At 44.0% G+C, this 20,760-nt stretch overlaps 1 protein-coding gene and 1 long non-coding RNA gene across 2 annotated transcripts in view; one reads left to right on the top strand and one right to left on the bottom strand.

Annotated features, from left to right (window-relative positions):
- LOC138750191 (uncharacterized) overlaps positions 1-6,601 on the bottom strand; it is a 33,777-nt gene extending 27,176 nt beyond the window's left edge. The window contains exon 1 of the long non-coding RNA XR_011349142.1: positions 6,119-6,601. This is a non-coding gene — a long non-coding RNA (uncharacterized lncRNA). The remainder of the gene's footprint in view (positions 1-6,118) is intronic.
- Positions 6,602-10,332: 3,731 nt separating this feature from the next.
- LOC138750190 (endogenous retrovirus group 3 member 1 Env polyprotein-like) lies at positions 10,333-19,019 on the top strand. The gene is made up of 2 exons (XM_069912335.1): positions 10,333-11,930; positions 16,476-19,019. The coding sequence occupies exon 2, from the start codon at positions 16,787-16,789 to the stop codon at positions 18,488-18,490; it is 1,704 nt and encodes a 567-aa protein (XP_069768436.1). The 5' UTR covers positions 10,333-11,930; positions 16,476-16,786; the 3' UTR covers positions 18,491-19,019.
- The last annotated feature ends 1,741 nt before the right edge of the window (positions 19,020-20,760 follow it).

The raw sequence follows: 20,760 nt of genomic DNA, 5'->3' as shown, positions 1-20,760 counted from the left end.
TAATGTATTCACTTCTCCACCCCACCACCACTTTTCTTTAATCTTAATGGTTGAACCTTATCATGTTGGTTTAATTCTACTATTTTATTAATATCCTGCCTTTCCTTTTGGAAGGGAATAGTAATCACAGGAGCTTTGCACCTAGATCTGTATTTTTTTCTTTTATACTTTTTTTCTCTTCTCACTTTTATGTACAGTACAACATTTATTTTTTTATTCTATTTTGATCATTGAACGTATCATTTGGATACGATTCTATTATTATATTGAACTGTATACAAAACTATAAATATATATTTTTTAAAACAGAAATGTTTCACTGCGAGATAGATAGCTAAGAGTTCTTGCCCAAATGTACTATACTTTGCCTGAGCCAGTGACCGCTTGGCTGAAAAAAAACACCAAGGTTCCAATTGCCCACAGACTAGTTGTTCGAACACTGCTCCCACAGCACTGACAGATGCATCTGTTGTAAGAGAGCAAGGCCTTAGGCATTTGATGTACAAGCTTCGTGACATTTGCAAGAAAAGTGTTCACATCATGGAAAGCATACACAAAGTTAAGGTCTTTTTGAAGTAGACATCAGATCCTTTGAGTCGTTCAGCAAGAGGTAATAAAAATGCTGTGGCATTCACCAGGGAACAGCGATAAAAATTCCTCATACCTAAAAACCATCACAATTGGCCAACCTTAATGGGGGGAGGAAATTCTCAAAATTCACGCACTTCTCATTCATCAGCCAAAATACCATGTTGCATAACTCTAGGTCCCATAAATACAAGATCAGAAGCACCAGAAACACTTTCCTGGGATTAATCACGATGCCACATTCCTCAAGCCTCGGAAACAATGAGATAAGGTGGCTCTTGTGCTTCTCTTCATCCACACTTACAACCAGAATCTCCTCGATCAACACAAGCACCAAAAAAAACCCAAGGCCAGTGAGTTCGTGGTCCATGAACCACTGGAATGTCTGAGCTGCATTCCACAGACCGAATGGTATTCTCAGAAACTCAAACATGCCGAACGGGACCATCACTGGTGTCTTCGTGACATCCGAAGACTCAAGTGGAATCTAATAGTAAGCATGTACTAGATCTATTTTAGCAAATACATATTTGCCGTGGAGGTTGGCTGAGAAGTCTTGTCAATTTGGAATATTGTATCAGTCAGGCACGGTGGAATTGTTCAGGGGACGATCATCTCTGCAAGGCCGCCAATCCCTAGTATTTTTCAGAACCATATGCAACCGTGAAGCCCAGCAGCTGTCAGATCTGTGGACGACACCCAACTCTTGCCAATCCAATCTTGCGATTTTAAGATAATCTGGGGGAATTACGACCTGCGTCTCAGACCCTGCCTTTATATGGTGGCTTATTGCATGTCTGTACACCATTACGATGGGGTCACGAGGCGAGGAAAACACTTGAGCAAGGCTTGGAAAGGGCAGGAATCAGGTTGAAGGCTTGTCAGGCAGCAGATGGCATTGGAAGGACAACAAATGCAGCTCAGTTGCATTCAAGAGCTGCAGTCCACACAACAACGTTTTTTCAAATACATCACGGAAAAATGTGACAAGAAATCCACTCCCAAAATGGAATTTTCCACATTTACAACTGAAAAACCACCCAAAAAGATTGCAAGACAGAAATGAAGCACGAGTAACCTGTGGCCATGTTTGAAAAAGAGAATCATTTGTAGCTGAAAGAACACATGACATATTAGAAAGACTATGTTCCTCAGGGATTGGAGGGACCAGCACTGATCCAAAGTGACAGATAATTTTGGAGTTTTACATAGAGATGGCAAACAAATAACCTACTCCAACGATTGCCTCAAATTGTTTCCATTTTTCTCAGTTGCCTTCGATAATCACTCTCAAATGAGAACAAGATCCCAAGACAAAAGAACAGAACCAGGCCACCAGGCCCATCGAATCTGCTCCGTAAATACACACTGAGCTACTCTGCACTCCTTCCAATTTCCAGCCTTTTCCGCATATCCCTTCATGCCCTCACTAACGAGATACTTGTCTATTTCTTGTTTAAATACTCCCAGTGATCTGGCATCCACTGCTGTATGAGGCAATAAGTTCCACAGCTCCATGACACTCTGGCGAAAGAAGTTCAACCCAATCTCTGTTTTGGATGGATAACCTCTAATTTTCTTGTCCTCGACTCACCCACCAAGGGAAACATCTTACCCGCATCCACCCTATCTAAACCTTTCAAAATACAAAATATCTCCATGAGCTTTCTTTTTTAATTTCCGATACCCCAATGAATACAATCCAAGAGCTGTCAAACTCTCCTCGTACATTATATTTTGTGTTCTGGAAATCATCCTCATCATTCTCCTCTGCACCCTCTCCAACAACATCACATCCTTTCTCAGATAGGGGGCCCAAAACTGCACCCAGTACTCAAAATGAGGTCTCACCAGTGCCCCATAGAGCCTCATTAACATGACTTTTCCCTTGTACACTATTCATCTTGAAATGAATGCCAACATAGCATTCGCTTTCTTCATGACCAATTTCACCTGGTCATTAACTTTTAGTTTTCCTTGCACAAGGACACCCAGGTCCCTTTGCACATCCAAGGTCTGAATTTTCATCCCATCCAAATAGTATGCTTCCTGTTTATTTCCACTGCCAAAATGTACAACTGTATATTTCTCGGTGTTAAATCTCATCTGCCATCATTTTGCCCAGTTTCCTAATCTGTCAATATCCTTCTGCAACTTTACGGTTTCTACATTTCCTACTCTGTCCCCTATCTTGGTGACCTCCGCAAATTTGGCCACAAAACCATTTAAACCACAATTCAAATCATTAATTTATTTTTCCTTGGAATATATCTATCCTGCATTCCTTTTATTACTGCCACATGCCAATCCAGAATCGATCATTACTGAACCTGAACATGTTTATTGTGATAAACATCTTCTAATAAATGTTCTGGGTTTAATTTTTAAAAATCTCGTTGTGGCTCCTCTTCATCAACTCTTTGGAAGCTGAATTCACAAAATTTTCCAAATATTTTTTCAGCAATAATTCTGTGGTACAGAGGATTACTCATCTTTCCTTGATGATAAAAGTTGCATTTTGATTTTCTTGTCTCAACTGAACATTGTACAAGGTGAAGGCTGATTAAAATGGATTCAGTATTGATGGCCTTTTACTTTGCATTATTGCTGTGGCTCCACAGCTTGAATGATAAACTGGTGTTTCTACAGGGAATTAACTCATGGAAATGTTCTAAATACATTCATTGGAGATAGACCTTTGTGAAAAGTTTATTGCCCATCGGCAACAATCCTTGAAAAGAGATGAATCATCACCCAACAGAGCATAATCCCATCTGTCAGCACATGGTCCATACGCATCACCCATTATTCCCTCTTGTTCATGTGACCAACCAAATGCCTCTTAAATCGTGGTGATTTCACCACTATCCTGGCAGCGTGGGCCAGACCCCCACCGCACTGTGCAAAAACCTGCCTCACTTCTCTCCTTTTCCCCTCTCATGTTCAATATAGGCATCGTAGTATTTTTACATCTCCCACAGGGGAGGGGGAAGAAGAAATCTACCTTCTCCAGGACTACAATAATTGGATAAATTTCAACCAGGTCATCACTCAGCTTCCAATGTTCCAGAGAAAACTATCCAAATTTGTCCAACCTCTCCCCAGAACCAATGCTCTATCCCAAGCAACCCCCTGAAAAACTCTTTTTGTCATGCAGCAACTAGAAATGCAGAAAACACTTGAAATGTGGTCTAACCACGTTTATACTTCATGCCCTGCTCAATGAAGAATACTTTCTTTAACACCCTACACTTTTGTTGCCACTTTCAAGGAGCTCGCGCTTGCACCCCAAGATCCCTCATTGCAACACTACTACAACTCTTCTCAAAGTGCAAGACACTTGTCCAGATTAAACTCCATCTATAATTTCTCTGCCCACATTTATAAGTCATCTGGTTTGGAAGGGAAAATATGAGGGGAACTGAGTGGATCAACAGGACAGAGAGAAAACCTGGGGGGGTGTGGGCTGGTTACATGAACTTGGACAATTCCATATTCATACCATCGATTCACAAATTCAATAAGAGATGGTTCCTTTGTATTTGACCTCACCCAGACAATGGAGGAGGCAGAAGACAAAGGTCAGTGTGGGAATGGAATGGAACTTAAAACATCTTGTGACCATGAGCCAAGATGGCCATTGTGATCCAAGTGGAGGCGCTCAGCCAATCTGTCATTTACTCTGGATTGGGTTTCTTGCCACAGAGGGCACGGACATGGTTGGAGGAGGTGAATTTGAAACTTACCCTTCATGAGAATCCCTGGATGGTGGTAACTGATGTAGATTGCAGGAGAAAATGCCCGAGGACTGGGAGGAATTAGGAATCTATAATTATTTGAAACATCTTACTGCAAGATTCATCACCAACGAGTTGGAAAGCCGCTTCACACTATTCTCCCTTTCAGAAAGATTTAGTTAATAAACAAAACAATCTTTCAGCACAGCCAGGGGCAAAAGGGCTCTTAATTTAGTCTTGCAATCAACAGACTTTGAAGATACCCACCATAAAAGACTCATAATTCAATTCTAGATTCACTTCTGGTGGATGTATGAGAGCCAGTGGCTTGCTAAATCAGATGAGCCTTATTCTGAGTTTCCATTTTGACTTTCACACCATCAAATGCAAGCCCCAGTTTTTTATCCCCAAGTATTTTCTATCCTTACCCACTTTGCAACCACTCCTACCTGAAATTGGAACAAACAACAGCTAATTTTAACATGTATAAATCATATACAAAATAATTTACCCACATTTTCACATCACTGTCGCCACTGAGTGATAACTTGTGCCCGTCAGGAAACTGCACCAGCCACTAAAGGATGCTATTTACCTTGGTGTTACTGACTCTTTTCCAGTGTTACTTTCAGACATAATGACATATTCAACATGCACAATATTTCTTTTCTTACTGACCAGAACTAGAAAGCATTGTGTGAAAAAGAGAAAAGCTCAAGTCAACCAGGAGATACAAACTCCTGACTGCAATGTTGCTGTGCACATTTGCTACATTACTGAAGTCTCACAGAGCTTACAACAGATATTCAAAGTCAAGCAATAGCAGAATATGACAAAATGGTACAAGCCCTTTGGCCCACGATGTTGTGTTGATCTAGATATTTCTAACAAAAAAAAAACCCTGGAGCGGCTACTGTGGTAGATGCTGCTAAATAAAGGCAAACACATACAAAGGTAGTCAACTCAAGACTGGTTTATTGCAGACATACACAGACCTTTTATTCCCTGCCTGTCAATGAGAATATTAGTGAACACCTTCCGGTCCACAGGACCAGCAGGTTAAATCTACGAGCCATTAGTGCCCCATGCCTTTAGGCAGGGGCTTCATTTGATCCACTCACTGTACTTTGGTACCCAGCACTGTCAGCCCGCGACGTGTCAGGTAAGTCTGTGAACTGATGGTGGTGGTTTGTAATACTGTGCTGTGCATCCGCTACAACCCTGTTTTTCATTCACCCATATATGCCTGTCTAAGAATCTCTTAAATGCTCCTTACGTGATATTGTAATGGATAAATATATTTGGAGAATTTGGTAATATTTGGGATTTTGGTAAGATTTAGAGTAGGTTACATACATACACACACATACATTTTAAAACATCTTATTTGAAAGACTGAAGAATTATTGAAGATCTCTGGAGAATGTTATTCACATTCAAAAGTAGGTGTTAATCAAACTGATGTCATAAAATGAATGACCATTGTTTGGAAATGGAGCCAGGATGGCTGCAAGTACCTTTCTGCAGGCTGCTTACAGGAAATTCAATCCTAGGTTTTGTTTATCTAACACTAGGTTAAGCAGAAGAAAGAACTCCTGTTGTTTGGAAAAAGAGGAATGGAACTCTGTAGTAGCTTGCAGAAATAAGTTACCATCTAGAAAACCCTAACGGGGCAAAGTTCATCAGTGAGACAATGAGGTGACTAATGGTGGTACCTAAGTTGTGGAAATCCTGGAACAACACACCTCTCTCTAAAAACCCTACAAGAACTATCCTGAGCGGTAAACATTTACCTTTCGAGCACCAAATCCTGGTGAAATTTATACACATTCCATTCTGTGCACAGCGGAATTGCCTGCATCCAGAGAACTTGGAAGAAAGAGAAGTAAGATTGAACTGTGAACCAAATCACTTTTCTTAAATTTAAACACATTACAAATATGTGCACTTAGAATTAAAAAGGGGTTAATTTGGGTTTGTTAAGTATTCTTTTTGGCTTGGCTTCGCGGACGAAGATTTATGGAGGGGGTAAAAAGTCCACGTCAGCTGCAGGCTCGTTTGTGGCTGACAAGTCCGATGCGGGACAGGCAGACACGATTGCAGCGGTTGCAGGGGAAAATTGGTTGGTTGGGGTTGGATGTTGCGTTTTTCCTCCTTTGCCTTTTGTCAGTGAGGTGGGCTCTGCGGTCTTCTTCAAAGGAGGTTGCTGCCCGCCAAACTGTGAGGCGCCAAGATGCACGGTTTGAGGCGTTATCAGCCCACTGGCGGTGGTCAATGTGGCAGGCACCAAGAGATTTCTTTAGGCAGTCCTTGTACCTTTTCTTTGGTGCACCTCTGTCACGGTGGCCAGTGGAGAGCTCGCCATATAACACGATCTTGGGAAGGCGATGGTCCTCCATTCTGGAGACGTGACCCATCCAGCGCAGCTGGATCTTCAGCAGCGTGGACTCGATGCTGTCGACCTCTGCCATCTCGAGTACTTCGACGTTAGGGATGTAAGCGCTCCAATGGATGTTGAGGATGGAGCGGAGACAACACTGGTGGAAGCGTTCTAGGAGCCGTAGGTGGTGCCGGTAGAGGACCCATGATTCGGAGCCGAACAGGAGTGTGGGTATGACAACGGCTCTGTATACGCTTATCTTTGTGAGGTCTTTCAGTTGGTTGTTTTCCCAGACTCTTTTGTGTAGTCTTCCAAAGGCGCTATTTGCCTTGGCGAGTCTATTGTCTATCTCATTGTCGATCCTTGCATCTGATGAAATGGTGCAGCCGAGATAGGTAAACTGGTTGACCGTTTTGAGTTTTGTGTGCCCGATGGAGATGTGGGGGGGCTGGTAATCATGGTGGGGAGCTGGCTGATGGAGGACCTCAGTTTTCTTCAGGCTGACTTCCAGGCCAAACATTTTGGTAGTTTCCGCAAAGCAGGACGTCAAGCGCTGAAGAGCTGGCTCTGAATAGGCAACTAAAGCGGCATCGTCTGCAAAGAGTAGTTCACGGACAAGTTTCTCTTGTGTCTTGGTGTGAGCTTGCAGGCGCCTCAGATTGAAGAGACTGCCATCCGTGCAGTACCGGATATAAACAGCGTCTTCATTGTTGGGGTCTTTCATGGCTTGGTTCAGCATCATGCTGAAGAAGATTGAAAAGAGGGTTGGTGCGAGAACACAGCCTTGCTTCACGCCATTGTTAATGGAGAAGGGTTCAGAGAGCTCATTGCTGTATCTGACCCGACCTTGTTGGTTTTCGTGCAGTTGGATAATCATGTTGAGGAACTTTGGGGGACATCCGATGCGCTCTAGTATTTGCCAAAGCCCTTTCCTGCTCACGGTGTCGAAGGTTTTGGTGAGGTCAACAAAGGTGATGTAGAGTCCTTTGTTTTGTTCTCTGCACTTTTCTTGGAGCTGTCTGAGGGCAAAGACCATGTCAGTAGTTCCTCTGTTTGCGCGAAAGCCGCACTGTTAAGTATAGAGTTAGGTTAGAGTATAGAGTTAGCCGCACTGTTAAGTATTGTTAAGTATAGAGTTAGGTTAAAGTTTAATTCTATTTTCATGATTAAATTTGATTAAAAATAACTTCTGTTTTAAAAACCACTTGTCTTGGTGAATGTCTCTTGCTGCTGGGTTTTGGGATCCTTTGGGCTCTTAACAATATCTGCTTGGATAATGACATTGGGCCTGTTCAAAGTAGGAAATGGCCTCTACCAGCAGGAATTTCTATTTGATAAAAAAATATTGATAGGTGGCTGGCCACATACTTTTCCTAAAAATTAATACCCTCTCCCTCCCTAAACCACATTCAGCCCCGTGACATCTTTCTACGTTGCATTACTGGGACCACCAAGGACCTGACCCATTTCCCATCTCTCCTTGCAATGCCAATAATGGCAGCTGCCATTAAGAACTGACAAATCACATTTTAATTCAGCAAGCAAGATGAAAATCATCCTGACATCCTGCTTAAAAAGATGGGTCAACAAACCTTCCTAATTTTGTCACTTCATTTTTATTTTGCTTCCCATGGGGCATTAGCAAAAACTGTCCTATCCATTGGCTCACCAAATTATGAGTAAAATCATGATCCCTGTTCATGAAAACCCATAATTTTCAATGTTACACAGATATACTAGGAAGAATTCTGTAATAAAAGTGAATAAAACATTGAAAGAATTTCCCCCTTATCAACGCTGAGATTGTAGCGCACTAGGCAACTGGGCAAGCAAAAAAGGCCAAATAACTGCAACACTTGGACAGTCCAAGATGGCACAGAGTCCCCTTTATCACTGAGAAGGAGCCTGGGCCTTGCACCATGTGCGGGCTGAGATGCCCTTCACTTCCGCGTAGCGGCCAGCCAGCTGGAGAGTGATGCTGGAAGTCAGGGGTACGTTACCAGAAGTGGGTGGGCCAGTGAGCACACGTGGGAAATTTAAACCAGAAAAGCCAGTCTTTGTTTTACACTCACCTTGGTTGGATGTCTCTTTATTTGGTAGCGCTGCCGCAGCGGATGCTACAAATGGATAACTTCTTACTTGCTGCAACCAAACAGGTCTGCAAGATACACCAACCTAAATAGAAAACATGACCAGAAATTCCAGAGATCATAAATTCAAAAGGATTGGTGAAATCTTTACTCTGTATTTTTAACACCAAAGTCCCTATATTTTTAAGGCATTCGATCAAGTAACTGAGAAACATTACATTTTAAACACATGGTACGTCAGGATCAGAAGGATTGGAGCATTATTGTTCAGGTGACACAATTTAAAAAATAACATCTAACTTTATGAAGAATGTGATACTACAACAGGAAAAACGGATGGAATCAGACACATTCTATGAGCATTGGGAAGCAAAAAATGGATTGGTTTTCCATCCCTTCCTCAGCGACCCAATGACCCCGACAGGTCCTCCCCGACCTGCGACCATAATGGAGTCCAAAGGATCAATCAGACCCCACAATGGTCGCAAGTCGGCGTTTTGCCCCCGTGCGAGGAGCCCTGAAGTCTTGTAGGAGTTTATAAATAGTTATTATTTTAATTAAAGGAGTTTAGTCCAAAGGTCCCACAATGGTCGAGTAGGGGGGGAGGGTGGGACCACGATGGTCGCAAGTCGGGGTTTTGCCCCCGTGCGAGGAGCCCTGAAGTCTTAGAGCCTATTTTTAAAATCAAATGATTTGACAAACGAGAAGTCACAGGATTGACTTTGTGACTCAAGGTCCATTAGCTGGGGGCAGCCATCTTAATTTCTGTGCGCATGCGCCAGTCGTCAGTTGCCGCGAGCGCAAAGCGTTCGTTTCGTCTCCCTCAATCGGCACATGCGTATCTGCAACATATGCGCGAACTCACCACGCATGCGCAAACAAGACTTGCCAATCACCTGACCCCGCCCCTTCCCGCTGCAAGTAACCCCGCGGCCTCCAGCCTCGCCCTGTCGGCGGCATCAGGCCTCGCACCGACGCCTCGGCTCCACCCAAACACCCAGCCGGTACCGGCCGCTCCCGGGTGGGGCCGGTGGGCTGCGGGTCGCCCGCTTTCCCTGGACCGCGCGGCTGTGGAAGGTTCCGGCGCCTCCGCCAACTTACTCCCATTCGCGCCCGAGGCGACACGACGGACCCCGAGCAGACGACGCTGCCGCAAATGTCCCGCCTCCTCACATCAAGAGCCAATCAACCCGCGAACCCGCCCATCAATCCAACCCGACTTCAGCGTCCAATCAAATAGCGGCCTCACCGAATCAACCCGTTGCCTCGCGTAACTGAAGCAACCAATCAGCGAGCGAGCGAGCGAATACACAGGTGAACCCAATCAGCATCAGAAGACAAATCAAGCAGTCGAAGGATCAGAAGACCCTTCGGCCCTTCCACTTTTTACTAATCCAACAACAATCAAATCCTTGGGAAACACAGGATCACTTTGTCTTGGCTCCAGGATTCCTCTGATCTCAAGCAATACATTGTACCCCAACTGCAAGGGAGACTATTTATTCTCAATCTTTCCTTCATATTTATTACCGCTTCCAATTTAATGTCTGCTACTTTTTTCAAAGTATCTACATCTAAGTTCAATGCATATGATCCCTCTATGAGTGGGTACGGCAATAAACTCATCACAAGTCCACGGATCCCAATTTCAAATGCACCTTCAAAAGCGGAGAGAATTCCAAGGATATTACATTTTCATTGAAGACATTTCTTAAAGTCTAAGCAGCTGATCGGTTATTGGGAAATTGTGACACTTGGTGTTCGGCTCCTTTGGATTATCCTCTCTCGATCCGTGCTGCTGTGTCCTCTCATAATGTTGTAAGGTCATCTCCCTTTTTACCAACGACCAAGAGATCCACATTCAAACTTTCCTTCTATCACCTGCTTAAAACACCCCAGAAACAAATCTGACGATCTTTGTGCACTTCTCATGCTTCAGGTAAGGAAACTGTACACGTGACTCCCGATGTAAGATGAGCAAGACCATTCGATGTGAAATTGGAGCGTGCGCGCTACTGTGATGGGTGGAAAGGTGGACACACGCCCAAAAAATCAAAGTCAAAGACTCCTTTATTACACTGGCTGCTCTGCTTCTATTCTCTCCCTGCTGCTGTCGACTGGAGTGATGTCACATCCATGCCGGCCTCCAATTGTTCAGTGTTCCCTTCTTTGTTGATTCCTGCCGTGCGCGTTGTCCCCTGGTATGAAAGTTGTTGGTCCCCGTGGACTCTGAACAGTTGCCACATTCGTCGGCCATCTTGTGTACAGGGTGGCATCCCAGTTAGCATGATGCCCCACCTTCCTAGAACCAGCGCTGTTCGCTGCTTTCGGTCGTCTATATCTGGGTCGTGGGGGCTGAATTTGCTAATGTCCTGATGTGCTGGTTTGAGGTGGTCAATGGTGAAAGTCTCTTCCTTCGCACCGATATCCAGCACACTCACCATGATGTGTGGAATGTGTGATATAGAAAATTTAGGTTAAAAAGACTTAATTTAAAATGTGATGATTAATCATAAACAGGGAAGCCAGAACGGACAGAGAGTTTACTAGCAGTCAAGGACAGAAGGAGCTGCTGAATATGTTTTTTTAAACCTATCTTTTCATGGTCATAGTGAGAGACATGCAGGAGACAAAGGATTGATAAGAAGTGTGAGAAACAGAATTCAGTGAATGTAGAGTTCACAGCGTACGTAACGAACGTGATAATTAATAATGCAGTTATACTAGAATGTTTTTGTAATACTAACCAATTAAAACAGTATTAATAAGAAGGGGAAGGGCAAATAATAAAGGTATAAAAATCAATGCACTGTATGTATCGCGGCTTAACTGGTGAGAAACCAGTTGAGTCCAACTCTGCAGACTTGTAAATAAAGCTTGTCGTGTCATCAGTTTTAAAGAGACTCATGTGTGAGAAGTTTTATTTCTGACAAATGGGGGCTCGTCCGGGATCTACACTCCGGCGGTGAGGGGAGGCGAGAAGAGGGACATCGGAGGCGGTGCACCCCGCTGAATTCAGCGGCTCCTAGTCCCTTGCTCGTCGCTTCGGGCGGCTTCAGCGAGTGGTATCCGGACAGGGTGACACGACAAGACGGAGAGGAGAAGGGTGACGGTTCAATCCCCGGGAAGACACCGGTAAGTGACGACTTACGATTGTGGTGTGGGGATTGGGTAACAGGTGTAACGGGATACACCTGTTTGGATAAAAACCTAACGGAATAGATTAAGTATAGATCTTTTGTCGTTGTGTGAGGACCCTGTCGCGGGACTCTAGGATAGACCCCAGGGAAACCTCGGCGGTAACCGAAGGAGGAACAGCACCTCCGACGAAGTGCCGAGAAGAGAGGGGTCAACCCCAGGAAAACCTCAGCGGTAACCGAAGGAGGGACAGCACCTCCGACGAGGCGTCTGAGAGGAAGGGAGTAGGGTCCAGAGCGAGAGGGTCCTCAGCAACGATAAACAGATCTAGGTGAGAAAATGGGAGGATCAAAATCTAAGGGCTCGTCTGAAAATTCAGGACAATTCCTGGGAGTACCCCTTGACAGCCCTTTGGGGAGAATGTTTGAAAATTGGGATAGTAAAAGATATCGGGACAAAAACAAGAAAAAGATGGTCCAATATTGTCTCCTTTGGTCAAAACAACCTATTAAAGGTTCCTCGGTCTGGTGGCCGAAATTTGGATCTGATGAGGATTGGGTTAAACAAGCATTAAACATATATGTAAATTCGAGACCAAAGGTGAATCAAGAAGAGTCAGCATATGCATTTTGTTGGGTTCCCTGGCCAGGATCCTTAACAGAATGTTTTAAATTGAGAGTGGCAGGAGAAAAGAAATGGGAACCTCTGGACAACCTTCCCCCTCCTTATATTCCCCCGGTGCCTACTGCGCCCGAGGAAAGCTTATTACCGGAGGGGAAAGGTGATGAATCTGATTGCCCCGAAGGGGGCCGGGATAAAAAGGATGAATTAAGGGAGTCGGACCCTAAACTTCCACCGGTAAACCGACCCTGGACAAGATCCCAGACTGGTCCAGGACCATCAAAGTTTTCAATAAACCTAAATCCCCTGAGAGAAGTTCCTATGGGAGGACCGGGAGGGGGAACAGGATATGTGAATGTTCCCCTAACTAGTACAGAGGTGCGGGGATTTAAGAAAGAAATGAAAAAGTTATTGGAAGATCCTATAGGACTGGCTGAACAGCTTGACCAATTCTTGGGACCAAACACATATACGTGGGAAGAGATGCAGGCAATAATGGGAACATTATTTTCACCCCAGGAGAGGCAGATGATTCGACGGGCTGCCCTCCTCATGTGGGAATATGAACAACCTGGGGACCCTAGACCCCATGAACAAAAATATCCCTTAAATGAACCCAGGTGGGACAAACGAACACCCGAGGGATTGGCAAGTATGAGACAATATAGAGAGTGGACAATTAAAGGGATACAGGAGGCTGTGCCAAAGGGTCACAATTTTACCAAGGCATTTGGGAACCACCAGGGGAAAGACGAGTCCCCTACTGATTTTTTGGAGAGGGTGAGAAAGAATGTCCAACAGTATGCTGGTGTGGACCCTAGTACACCAATGGGTGAACAGCTTATTCGAATTGAATTTGTTTCCAAATCATGGCAAGACATTAGAAAGAAACTAGAAAAGGAGGAGGACTGGAGTGAAAAACCCCTAAGTGAACTGTTAAAAAAGGCACAAAAAGTATATGTGCAGAGAGAAGAAGAAGATCAAAAGAAGGCGACAAAGGTTATGGTACAGACTATCCGACAGATGAATGCTGAATCCAGAGGGGAAAGAAAACAAAACCTTCCTCTAAACAATCCAAAATATCCAAGAGAGGGAAGACCCCGGAGGTTCGTTAAGTGCTATTACTGCAATGAGGAAGGACACTTTAAGAGGGAATGCCCCCGATACAAGAGGGAATTGCGTGCCCTCGAACTTATGGAAGAAGATTAGGGGTGTCAGGGGTTCCAAATGTTAGGGACCAAATATAAGAGGGAACCCCTGGTAAAACTAAAAATTGGTCCCAAGGGAGAAGAGGTGGTGTTTATGGTGGACACAGGAGCGGAACGAAGTAGTGTAATAACTGTGCCAATCGGAACTGAGCCTATAAAAAGTAATTTGACAATTTCTGGGATAGAAGGGGCTCCCAGAATGGTATCAATAATTCCCCAAGTAACAGTGAAACTGGAAGAAAGAGAAGGGGTACAAGACCTCTTGTTATTACCTTCGGCTGGATTTAACCTCCTAGGAAGGGACTTACAGGCTCTCCTAGGTTTGGGTGCTCTCCCTGTGGACGGAGAAGTGCGAGTCCACCTCTGCGCTTTAAAGGAAGAGGATGAACGGCAGATTGACGAGAGAGTCTGGTATAAGGAGGGAAATCGAGGAGGTCTGGACATCCCACCTTTACATGTCACATTAATACCAGGTCATCAGCCGGTAAGGAAACGTCAGTATCCTATTTCTTTGGAAGGGAGAAAAGGGCTACAGCCGGTAATTGAGACTTTAATACGAGACGGACTATTAGAAGAATGCATGTCACCTTATAACACCCCTATACTCCCAGTAAAAAAGTCAGATGGATCCTATCGCCTAGTTCAGGATCTAAGAAGTTTGAATGCTATTGTTCAGACCCGCCACCCAGTGGTGCCTAATCCCTATACTATTATGAGTCGGATTCCCCCAGACCATGAGTGGTTTAGTGTTATCGACTTAAAGGATGCCTTCTGGACTTGTCCGTTAGAAGAGGAAAGTAGAGATATGTTTGCGTTTGAATGGGAAAATCCATGGACAGGTAGACGGAGACAGTTTCGGTGGACTGTATTGCCCCAAGGGTTCACTGAATCTCCAAACCTGTTTGGACAAATGCTAGAACAAATCCTGATGGACTATCCACAATCTGATGATTCCCAACTAATGCAGTATGTGGATGATTTACTATTATCAGGACCCAAGGAACAAGAAATGAGGAGAGAGACCATTAGACTCTTGAATTATCTGGGGAAAAAGGGTCTACGAGTGTCCAGAAACAAGTTACAGTTTGTTGAGAAAACTGTGATATATCTGGGACACCAGATAAGTAAAGGACAGAAACGGATTACCCCTGAACGAATTGCGGGAATCACTAGAATGCCTTTACCCCGTAATAAGAAGGAAATAAGACAATTCCTGGGACTCTTAGGATACTGTAGGTTATGGATAGAGGACTACTCAGCTTTGGTGAAGTTTATGTATGACAAACTGTGTCGAGTTGACAGATCTTCAGACCAAGACCCGAGAAGACCTTTGCGATACTCCGCTGGGAGAAGGATATGAATTCTACATTGATGGCTCCGCCAGATGTGTTGACGGAATGAGAAGAAATGGGTATGCTATAATAGAAGGAAATACTTGGAAAGTAGTAGAATCCACGAGACTACCCGGAAGCTGGTCAGCACAATCCTGTGAACTATATGCCTTGCAGAGAGCCCTCAGAATACTGGCAAAGAAAATTGGAACGATTTACACAGATTCCAAATACGCATACGGAGTAGTGCATACCTTTGGTAAGATCTGGAAGGAGCGTGGTCTAATTACATCAAGAAGAAAGGAATTGGCACACGAACAGATGATTACTCTGACTCTAGAAGCCTTAACATTACCCCAAGAAATAGCAGTGGTCTACATACCAAGCCATCAAAGGGGAGATAACCCGACAGCAATTGGAAACAGACTGGCTGATGAAGAAGCCAAAAGAGCAGCCATGCAACAAGAAGTCCGTTTGCTGACTTTAATCCCAATAAGGCAAGGCATAAAGACAGCTCCCATTTTCACTGCTAAGGAAGAAAAGAACATGGATCAGCTGGGCGCAAGCCAGTTACCTGATGGAACATGGAAAAACACCAGATGGAAGAATTGTTCTAAATAAAGAAATAACTCGCAATATTTTAAAACACCTGCATCAACAGAGCCACTGGGGCACCCAAGCCTTATGTGACACAGTGCTTCGAGAATATGTGTGTAAAGGAATCTACACCTTGGCCCAACAAGAGGTGCAAAATTGTTACCTATGCACAAAAATTAATAAGAAGATAATGAGGACAGGGACCATGGGAGGTCAACCATTAGCCATACGCCCTTTTCAACGTATCCAGATCGACTTCACAGAGTTACCTCAAGTTCAAAGATGGAAATATCTGTTGGTGATAATAGATCACTTTACCCGATGGGTAGAAGCCTTCCCAACAATAAATACTACAGCCTCTACAGTAGCTCGCCTCCTCCTAGAGCAGATAATCCCCAGATATGGTATAATGGATTCTATAGACTCAGACAGGGGTCCACATTTTTCTTCAAAAATCCAGAAATTGATTTGTGATGCATTACAGGTCTCTTGGAAATTACATACCCCTTGGCATCCACAAAGCTCAGGGAAGGTCGAACGTATGAATGGAACACTAAAAATCCAATTGACAAAGTTAATGGTGGAAACTAAAATGCCTTGGATAAAGTGTCTGCCCCTAGCCTTATTGAGAATTCGTACTGCCCCACGAAAAGATGTAGGGCTGTCCCCTTATGAAATGATGTTTGGGCTTCCCTTCTGGAGTACAGTTGAGGGGTGTCCCACCTTGGGGGAAGGGGATATATTTGTTAGGAACTATTTACAGGCACTGTCACGCTCTCTTACAGATTTACGAAAGAGAGGACTATTGGCACAAACACCGCCTCTAGACTTTTCTTTACACAAAGTGGAACCAGGAGACTGGATTCTTATCAAGACCTGGAAGACTGAAAAACTCCAGCCCCAGTGGGAAGGTCCATACCAAGTTCTCTTAACTACAGAAGCTGCAGCACGAACAAGAGAGAAGGGGTGGACACACGCATCCAGATTTAAGGGACCTGTAGAGGCGCCACAGGACCCTGATACGAACTCAGATTGGACTTGTATTCCTGGAGAAAAACCTCTTACCTTACGATTTCGCAAAAAGACTTAATTCACAATGTTATTGTTATGTTCTTTGATTTTTCTTAGTTTGCCTATGTCTTTATCAGGTGTGAAATGTAAGAAATGCAGAGATACAGTGGTCCTGTTTCAGGACCACATTTGGGGAAGAAAGGAAGGTAATTTCATTTCCCATACCTCAGTTCCTGAGAAATGCTGGGCAGAAAATACCACCCAACATCCATATACCCCTTGTGTGGAAAAAGAAGGAAATAATATGGGTCATTATATACAGATTCCTAATACCACTCCTTTCCCTCTTAACGGTTGGAAAGGTGACTCAAGCCCACCATGCCCTGATGGACTCTGGTTTTGCATACACCAACGTACTGTTCCAATGAGAAGTTACACTCCACACTCGAGATTGCCTGTCCCTTTAAGACAGCCGGACTTAGTTCGAGTCCATCCAAATAACCATGTAAGTTTCGGTAATGCAATTGGGGGAGATAACCTTTTTGTAGATCTGGCAACTAAAATTGCAGGAACTTTTAATGTAACCAATTGTTGGGTCTGCGGGGGTCCACGGATGTCAGAACAATGGCCTTGGTGGGGAGAACCTCTCAATTCATTGACCATGATTTCCCGTATTTGGACAACTAACCGAACGAGATCAAGAGAAACCTGGTCTCTCTCTAACGTCCCCTCTGGTTTTTATTGTCTCTCACGAGCCGGCAAATACCCAGTAGGAGAAAGTCCCTGCAAGGCTGTATGGATTCGCATTTCGCCTGGTGTTTTCACTTGGTTTCCTAAACCTCAGACTTGGTTCTTATCCACTGTTTTTAAAACTAATTGCCTACCCCTGTCTAATAGCAGTATTCAGTTTTGGAATTGTATCACTTCCACCATCACAGGACCATACCAATCAAATCCTGTTCTTAAAAGAGTTTGGGAAAGGGGGTATGGAGTATCCCCAAATGGATTATTCTGGGTATGTGGTAATAAAGCTTATACTCGTCTTCCCTCACAGTGGAGTGGAACTTGTTTCCTAGGAATAATCCGCCCAGAATTTTTCCTTCTACCCCACGATCACGGTCATAAATTAGGCGTGAAGGTCTTTGATACATTACATCGTGAACCCCGCTCTACCACGGTACATTTGGGAGAATGGAGAGATGATTGGCCTCCAGAGCGCATAATTCAATATTATGGTCCCACTACATGGGCTCAAGATGGATCTTGGGGTTATCGTACTCCTATATATATGTTAAATCGCATAATTCGCTTACAAGCAGTGCTTGAAATTGTTACAAATCAAACAGCTATAGCCCTGCAATTACTTGCATCCCAGCAAGGTCAAATGCGCTCTGCTATATATCAGAACCGTCTAGCCCTAGACTATCTCCTAGCCACGGAAGGAGGTGTATGTGGCAAACTTAATTTGACTAACTGCTGCTTACAGATTGATGATAATGGAAAAGCCGTTCGTAAAATCGCTGATAATATTCGTACATTGTCCCATGTACCGGTTCAAACCTGGCATCCTTTCCCACAATTTAATTGGATGGACAAATGGTTTGGAGGAACCTGGTGGCGTACCTTCTTGTGGGTCATCGGAGGTATTTTATTCCTCCTACTTATTTTGCCCTGTATTATTCCCTGTCTACGCAGCCTGGTGATTTCCATGGTCGAACAAGCTATGCAACCAGGGGGGATGGGAGACCCTGTAAGACTTTTATTTCAGCGTGAGATTAATGTATCATAAAACATTTCTCTTCCCTAGCTTAGAATCCCCATTCATATCTATACATATATTGAACACATTTTAAAGAGAGAAAGGGGTGGATTGTGATATAGAAAATTTAGGTTAAAAAGACTTAAGTTAAAATGTGATGATTAATCATAAACAGGGAAGCCAGAACGGACAGAGAGTTTACTAGCAGTCAAGGACAGAAGGAGCTGCTGAATATGTTTTTTTAAACCTATCTTTTCATGGTCATAGTGAGAGACATGCAGGAGACAAAGGATTGATAAGAAGTGTGAGAAACAGAATTCAGTGAATGTAGAGTTCACAGCGTACGTAACGAACGTGATAATTAATAATGCAGTTATACTTAGAATGTTTTTGTAATACTAACCAATTAAAACAGTATTAATAAGAAGGGGAAGGGCAAATAATAAAGGTATAAAAATCAATGCACTGTATGTATCGGGGCTTAACTGGTGAGAAACCAGTTGAGTCCAACTCTGCAGACTTGTAAATAAAGCTTGTCGTGTCATCAGTTTTAAAGAGACTCATGTGTGAGAAGTTTTATTTCTGACAGAATGAATGATACACACCCGTGAAGTCGAAGTCGAAGACTGGTTCGTTGAACTGGCAGCTCTGCTTATATACTCTCCCGCTACTGATGACAGGTCTTTCGAGACGGCAAAGCCAGCCTCGGATTGGTGGGTGTTCTTGCCATTGCTCATTGTTTCCCACTGTGCGGGATGTCACCTGGGACGAAGATGATTGGTTGCCGCAGGATCTGTGTAGTCACCGCGTTCGTCATCCATCTTGTGTACTGGCTTTCGTCCTGGTGAGCAGGCCGCCTCAAACATATATTGTGGAAGAATATGGACCCCATATTTACAAAGGGTGGCTCTAACATTCCCTTTCTCCTTAAGGCCTCAGTTTTTGAAAAGGAACGTTAAAGTACTTGGTTCTCCTGTTGGGGGTCCCTTGTCCTCATTTTTCTTCTTTTTCTTTTAGCAAGGGGATGGAGGGGAGATGGGGTGGTTTAATGGTGGGGGGGTTTCTTTATTCTTTCTTTTAACTATGACAAGTGTATTTATATTTTATTTGTGTTATTATTAATTGTGTGAATTCTTTGAGGATTTTATTTATAAATAATATTTTTAAAAAATGATCAGAGGTCAATCCACAGGACATAAAGTGGCCTAGAGCAACACTGGGGACACCCTCCTGCCCCCCACCACCCCAAATATCAATGTGATCCACTACGATCATTGACAAAATCATCGAGGACCCCTTCACCCGGCCAACAGCATCATCCAGCTATTCCCGTCGGGAAAGAGATCCAGGAATTTCAGAGCCAGTACCTCCAGGCCCAGGAACAGCCTCTTCCTCCAGGCAGGGAGAACGTGGAACGATTGATGAGCTGCTCATACAAATACTCCTCGACTCTGCTATTTACTCAACAATGTTGAGTAATTTTTCTGGACGTGCTGCACATGTATCATTTGTCTGTTGTGTGAGGGCTTGGTTGTGTGTTTGCGTATGTTTATCCCAAGAACTCTGTTTTATCAGGTCGTACTTGTGCTATCCAAGGGTAATAAATTTGATCTTGTACTTTGGAGCGGGTGCAGAAGAGATTTTCTGGATCGGAGAATGTATCTCATGAAGCAAAGTTGACTGAGTAGGGCTTTTCTCTTCCCCACCCCCCAACCCCACAAAATTGACTTTATTTACAAATTATTTCCAAAGAGGAAGACCGTTCCGTCTTTTCTCCTCCTCCTGTTGTATCCAGATATTCCCTTCACTACACATTGCTGCATATGTCTCTGTTTACCTTCATTGCCACCACTTTGATACCGTGTGGTTACTGCCCCCCTCTGCTGTTGGAGGAGTTCCCCTTGGTCTCAGCCTCTCAGTGCACGGTTATGGAAGGATTATGATCCATACCTATAGTACCTTCGTGTTGGCTACGCCAACCCACTGTCCATCCCACAGCAAGACTCCTGCAGCCTGGAATGTGCCAGTCAGCAGCGGTCCCTCCCCGACATATCCGCTTGCTGAAAGACTGACAGGACACGTTTAACATAGAACATGAGAGCTCAGTACAAGCACTTCAGCCCACCATGTTGTGCCGATCAAAATAAAAATAAGTAACCCCTTCCTCCCTCATAACCCTCCATTTTTCTTTCATCCACGTGACTCAGAGCCTCTTACATGCCCCTAACGTTTCAGCCTTCACCACCACCCCAGTTCTAGGGCTCGTCCCATGTCCATGACCTGGTACACATACACTGCAT

The sequence above is a fragment of the Narcine bancroftii genome, unplaced genomic scaffold (assembly GCF_036971445.1).
Source record: "Narcine bancroftii isolate sNarBan1 unplaced genomic scaffold, sNarBan1.hap1 Scaffold_104, whole genome shotgun sequence".
NCBI classification, from domain to species: Eukaryota; Metazoa; Chordata; class Chondrichthyes; order Torpediniformes; family Narcinidae; genus Narcine; species Narcine bancroftii.
The sequence above is the reverse complement of the archived record's forward strand: the minus strand, read 5'-3'. Positions and strand labels throughout refer to the sequence as shown.